This window comes from Microtus ochrogaster, chromosome 16 (assembly GCF_000317375.1).
Source record: "Microtus ochrogaster isolate Prairie Vole_2 chromosome 16, MicOch1.0, whole genome shotgun sequence".
In the NCBI taxonomy this organism is placed as follows: domain Eukaryota; kingdom Metazoa; phylum Chordata; class Mammalia; order Rodentia; family Cricetidae; genus Microtus; species Microtus ochrogaster.
In genome coordinates this window covers 7,538,574-7,545,186 of record NC_022018.1, presented here as the reverse complement: position 1 = coordinate 7,545,186, position 6,613 = coordinate 7,538,574, and the positions used below count along the sequence as shown (strand labels likewise).

General features: G+C 45.7%; 1 protein-coding gene across 2 annotated transcripts in view; it reads right to left on the bottom strand.

The window, feature by feature from the left end:
- The window catches only part of Plekhh2 (pleckstrin homology, MyTH4 and FERM domain containing H2), a 110,776-nt gene that overhangs the window by 34,580 nt on the left and 69,583 nt on the right, over positions 1-6,613 (bottom strand). For both annotated transcript variants that reach the window (XR_003377581.1, XM_005354681.3), the window contains 2 exons: positions 4,585-4,665; positions 255-434 (listed from right to left, as the gene is read on the bottom strand). Coding sequence is in view for 1 of the 2 variants with exons in the window: in XM_005354681.3 (XP_005354738.1) it covers positions 255-434; positions 4,585-4,665 (261 nt within the window). In the remaining variant the exon portion in view is untranslated. The remainder of the gene's footprint in view (positions 1-254; positions 435-4,584; positions 4,666-6,613) is intronic.

Below are 6,613 nucleotides of genomic sequence, written 5' to 3'. Positions count from 1 at the left end.
CCTGAGTTCAATTCCCAGCAACCACATGGTGGCTCACAACCATCTATAATGAGATCTGGTGCCCTCTTCTGGCATACAAACATACATGGAAGGAATGTTGTATACATAATAAATAAATCTTAAAAAAAAAACCAAACAGATATTAAAGCCCACCCCGCAAATCTGTTCTAATTTCCATAAAATTGGCTTGAAATCATTAATATCCCGAGTAGGAAGTCTGAATTCCTGCAGACTAACCCCAAGGCTCTACTCACCTTTTCATGCTTGGACCCGATCAGCAGGTATGTCGGGCCTTGGTCTTTGGGGTGGATGACGACGGTGTAGTGGGTGGAGAGCAGACAACGTCCACTGGCTTCATAGTCTTCATCGGAGTCACAGGACCTGTCCACCTCCTCCACCTTGGCCTCCCAGAGCTTGATCTGACCTAAAGGAAACTGAAGCAAAGGTTAGCAATGGTCAGGAAGCTATAATGGTCCTCTGCCTTCTTCCTTTTAAAAGGCATGCTTAAAAAAATGATTGAGTTCGAGACCAGCCTGGTCTACAGCGATAGTTCCAGGACAGGCTCCAAAGCCACAGAGAAACCCTGTCTCGAAAAATCCAAAACAAACAAACAAACAAACAAACAAACAAAGAAAAAAAATGATTGACTCATTGAAATCTGGTCCTCCACTTTGTTACAAACGTAACAGCAACGAACAGAAACCCCAACTGTGACATGCAACAAGCAAGTGAGGAGAGGGCACATAACACTTGAGGAGAAAACGAGCAAGGATGAGTGCGTCAGGTTATTCCGCTGGACTCGAACGACTGATTCCTGATCTAGCAATACTTCAGCCAAAATACCCCGGGGATTCAGTGTTCCTCACTGAACTGAAGAGAGGTTTGGTAGGGCTCGCGGATCAAAAGGTAAAGTGTAGACACAGGCTCCATATTGTTCACAGGAAAATTAACTAGGCAGTTGACATGACGGTCACCTCAGGCCTCATAAATGTCTAATGTTCTCAGGCTACTTATCAAAGTGTGGAACACGTCCTGGAGAAAAACAGTGGTTCTTCCATTGCAATATAAGGGTAAGAAAACTGTCCTACAAGTAGCTTTGTTAAATTTTACCTATTCGTTTATTGACTAACATAAACATGTCTTCCACGATGGTTATTCAGCACGTTTTAAAAAACTTTTATGTTAGTTAAGAACATCACAGAGCATTCTTCAGATTTATAACTTCTTAAACATCTGGCCAGGTTTGCAATAGCAAGAATTTTTTTGGAGGGTCGCGCGGGGAGGGGGGGGTGTAGTATGTTGAGGCAATGTCTCACTACACATCCAGGCACTGCAGTTATCCCCTGCAGTGACTCCCTGGGTCCAGAGATTACAGGCATTTGTCCCATGCCGCCTGGCTGCAATTCTTTGAAAAAGCCCGTTCTAAACACAGACATGAGCTATCATCCATTTTATGATGCATTCCAGGGCTCCATGCTTGGACTCTTTGTCCTGACCACCTACACACACGGTGGGTGATCTTATCCAAGCTCATGGCTTCAGTCCCGGCAGATGTTAGCTACTCCCGAATGCCTAACTCCAGACTCACGGTCTGGGCTCAGATGTCAAACAGCGTTTCAAACTCCCTTCAACACGTCCACCTCAACCACCTGCTCCTCCCAGACTGCCCCACCGCACTTGGTGACTTCATCTTTCCAAAAGTTGGGGCCAAAACCACTGACAGCGTCACTGACCCCTTTCTTTCCCTGACATAAATTCTCTCAACAGGTCTTTGGAAAGGTATGGTCTCTCCTGAGCGTGCCACAGCCACCACCGACCACAGCTCTCCCTGCACCGGATTAGGCTAACCGTCTTCTAATTAGAATCTTCCTCACTCCCTTCGGTCTGTTTCTACATAGACGCCTCGTGTCCTGTGAGACAGGGGAAACAATGTGCTGGCTCTGTTGAAAAACCCTCCAGTGTGTCTCGTCTCAGACAGTAAAAGCTGGAGGCAGCAGGACACGGCGTGCCAAAAGACACCTCTTCGGCCTCAAGTTTATTTTGAACTATAGCAATTTTCAAAGTGAAACAAAAATGCAGGTGCAAGGGGCGACACTCTGTCTCCCCCCTTTTTTTCCTTCAGGGCAGGAGATTAAAACCCCATATGGAAGATGCTCTTGGTAACAAGCTTGAAAACAATCTTAGCATTAAGATGGGAAGCTTATACAGAAACTCCTGTTCAGCCCCGCCTATCCTGGTAGGCACTTCTCTGCCCAGTCAGCTACAACAACCTGTCCCCTGGGCCTTTCCCTGTTTTCCCAAGTTACTGCTCTTTGTCCAGTTTCCTAGGTGTCCAGTTTCATAGCGTCTTCATTTCCTGACAAAGCCTTGTGTGCCCTACACAACGTACATCCAATACATTTGTATACTTTTCTCTGTCCTGTGTCAGTTTAATTTTGAGGCCTACTGAAAACCCCACCAACACAGAGGTAAAATTTTGTCTCCCTTAGAAAGCCAGCGTTTCACTTTGACCTACTAAGGATGGCCTCACCTCGCCTCTCACTAGTCTTTCCAAAGAGGTTCCAGTCTAGCTGCGTGGACACCTCCCCCCTTTTCTAAACACAGCAGGTATGCTCCTGCCTCAGGGCCTTTGCAGTGGGTGCTCCTTCTGCCTGGGACATTGTTACAGACAGTCACACGGCTGCACTTGCACTTCCTCTAGAAGCCGATGAAAAGTGACATCTTACTGGGATAGGGCGCAGAAAGCAAAATAACACCCACCTGGTCACTGGGTAATAGTAAAGGTGATTTAATTAAACATGTTATCGTTCACATGGAATGTGGTTTTGACACTTTTTAGAAATTATTTCTATTTCCTGTGCGTGTGTGTGTGTCTCTCTGTGTGTACCATGTGTCAGTGGGTGCCAGCAGAGGCCAGAAGGGGTGTCCCTGGAACTGGAGCTACAGGTGATGGGTGTCTCCGTGTGGGTGCTGGGAAGCAAAGCCAGGTCCTCTAGAAGGGCATCCAGTGCTGCTGACTGCTGTGTTAGCTCCCCAGCCCCACAGTGCGAGTCTTTACTCAGTAAATGAGTAATAAATTCACAGAGAGCAGCTATTATTCTGAGAACTAAACAGAGTTTACTTCTGAAAAAAGATGTAAACTCATCTACACTTTTGGAAAAAAAAAAGAAAGGTAGGAAAAGAGTAAAATAATCAGGCAAAAGGTCACATTGATAATAAAAAGCAGGTTTTTAAAAATGTGAAGAAAATGAATTCTGCTATTAAACAGAACAGTACTCCGCTAATCAGGAGCTCCGGGCACAGCAGCCCCATGACATCCTAGTCTTCGTCACCTCAACGTTTAAATCAGTTATTATTGCGTCATGGGATTCACTGTATGTTCTGGCTTGGATATGAAGTACCGCCCCCAAGGGCCCATGTGTTGGGGCTTGGTCCCCAGCTGCTGTGACGTGTCTAGAGCTTCTGTAAACTCGAGAGAGTGGGACACATCCAGAAGGAGAAGGCCACTAGGGACATATCCGTCCCTGACCTCTCTAGCCCCTCAACTTCTCTGGAAATAACTCTCTTACTGAACCTTCCAATAGTTTCCCCCAACATGTGTCATGTGTCCCTAATTCCATATCAAAACCTCAATTTTCTTTTCTTTTTCTATTTTTGTTTTGTTTTGTTTGAGATGGGGTTTCTCTGTGACAGCGCTAGTTGTCCTGGAAATCTCTTTGTAGAGCAGGCTAGGCTTGAACTCAGAGATCTGCTGGCCTCTGCCTACCGAGTGCTAGGATTAAAGGTGTGCGCCACCATGCCCAGCTAATGTACATTTTTCTGAGGAACCCCATCCCACGAGCAATGCAGGAAACAATGGCCCATATGTTAAATACAGCTGGTAGACTTGAAAGCACAGCCTGTGAAAAGAGACCAGGGATATAACTGACCCATATGGTCACTGGCCCAAGTCTAGTATCATTAACAAACTAACCAGCTGCGGGCTGCTGTTGCTTGGAGCTAATACCATCATTTACATGTGGCCCACAGAGCGTGGCTAACTCCATGTAGTCACGGTGATATTACAGTGGTACTACTGAGAGCCTACAATGACTGGTGGCCATTTCCCTTTTGACAGACGGCCCATCTTTCTACTTTCAAAGTGAAGATTGCTCATGTTCCTGGGGATAATAGTGTAGAAGCGAGAAGACAGAATACAGAGGGACAGACGGATGAACAGTATCCGGGCATCTGAGGACCCGACGACCCGGATTCCTTTTCCTCCCCTGCTGTCCTTCTTGGCTGTTCCTAGCTTCATCTAATCTGTCAGAACACTGGGGAGCATGGCAAAGTGAAGGCTTGAGGGGAATGAAAGAAAGCTTTGCTCTCCCGGCTCTTAGGAAGGGTGGTGGGTGAAAATCACTGAGCGAAAATTTACAATCAAGGGTAAGTTATTACCCCAGTTATAAATATACCAGCAAAAATTCCCCAAAATTCCCCAAAATTCTAGTATTTGCCTAGCAACAGAAAAGTCAAAAAACGAATACATTTAAGCTGCCACAAGCAAAGTTCTTTCATTCATTGGGATAATAAGACCATACATACCTTATCCTCTTGACTGCGAAAATAATACAAGATCTTCCCCACAAGCGTACACCAGACTCTCTTAGAGTAGCCGTGTTTTACCTGAAATTAAATTTCAGTGGATTAAAGTGCAGTCCGGAAGACTGGAAAATTGCAGTACAGTTTACACATTCTCTGTGACGCTCTGCGGGTGTGCAGTTTGCTCAAGGCGGAAGGGATATTCTGAGCGGACTGCTCTAACACTGCCAAGACTTGCCTGTGACAGCGGCTGACAGCAATCACACAGCCCAGCCCACCACACAACACTTCCTGAGAGTTTGCTGTGTGTCACGGACGATGCTTCCGACTGTTCTCAACCAGTGGGTCAAGACCCCTTTGGGGGGTTCAAATGACCTTTTCATAGCGGTCGCCTAAGACCATTGGAAAACACAGATATTTACATTACGATTCATAACAGTAGCAAAGTCACAGGTCTGAAGTCACAACAGAAATAATTTTGTGGTTGGAGGTCATTGTAACATGAGGGTCACAGCACTAGGAAGGTCAAAAACATTCTTGTTCTACGACTAGGATCAGGAGCCAATTTCACAATTAGATTTATTTCTTAGTTTCCTTATTTCAAAGATTTCCAATAACCCGGTGCCTCTCTGGGTTGGCACTTTAATGGTCAAACAAAGAAATTATCAAAACCTGAAGAATCCTAGTGATTTTGTGAATAAAAAAAACAACAATGTGTCGCCTTCTCGAGAAGGAAGCAGGCGAATGAGGCAATGCTGTCAAAGGCTTCCACTAGCCTGAGGCTGAGACCCGTTCCACTCAGGTCCACAGGAAGTGGCAGAGACAGAATCTGCCTCTAGCCCTTGACTGTGTGGAGCCAGAGGTTAAATGGGAGAGACCGATGTGAACACACACGGCCTCCTTCTGCAAGAGCTCACAGTCTTTGCCGATGACACTATCATCTGCTGAGGTAAGGATCGTGAAGGGGTCAGACCCGGTGGCTTTTGTAGCTAGCGCTGGGCTGTGAGTTCCAGCCTGCACTAGTCCTGTCTGGGTACAGTCACTGAAGGTCTACACCAGACACATACCACTGCTCCTCCATTCTGCCAGAACATGAAGAAACCCATTCCCACCAGGGGTAAGCCCAAGATAGAGCCCAATTACCCCACTTTAGAATATTTTGTGCTTGTTTGAACCTACCCTGCTGTTCCACTTCCCTGGCACACACACACACACACACACACGCACGCACGCACGCACGCACGCACGCACGCACGCACGCACGCACACACTTTCTCTCCTTCACAGTCTTCTGTCCTCAGGCAAGTGACTTACCCTGCCACAACACCAGATTATTGTATCCCTCCCTGGGTTATTATGTGACCAAATAAGAAAATACATAAAAAAAACATAATAGTAGCTGCAATAAATACTTCCTTCCGCCTATATAAACTGCCAAACACATGGACTCTGTGATACCCACAAAACCAGCTAGCCCTTTGGCTTTTGAAGCGATGGTTTAAACAAATAGCTCTGCCACTAATGTTTTGATGGCTTTAGAAAGCTCCTTTTGAAACAAAGACAACAACAAAAAGTTTTATTTGGCAAGGCATGCCTCAGTTAAATTAAATTTGGAAAGCTATATTTCCAGAGGAATATCCTGGGTTTTTCAACAGTGCTCTGCAGGACTGTTTCCGCTCTCTCTAAACAGCTCCGAAAGAAGTCATGTATTTTGGAAATGATTTATTTTTAAAATAGAACAATGGCTGTGTCTAAACTAAAAGTAAGTGGAGCGCCTCACCAAGTCCTGTAAAAGCTGCACTTTAGAATGTAAACACAGCAGCTTTATACACACACCTTACATTAGATCTCTTCAAACTCTGCTTCTGAAAACATTTTAACGAAGCATATCATACAGACAAAAATACTAGACAAAGCCGGGACATGGTGACGCACAGCACGCCTTTAATCCCAGCACTCGGGAGGCAGAGGCAGGCGGATCTCTGTGAGTTCGAGACCAGCCTGGTCTACAGAGATAGTTCCAGGACAGGCT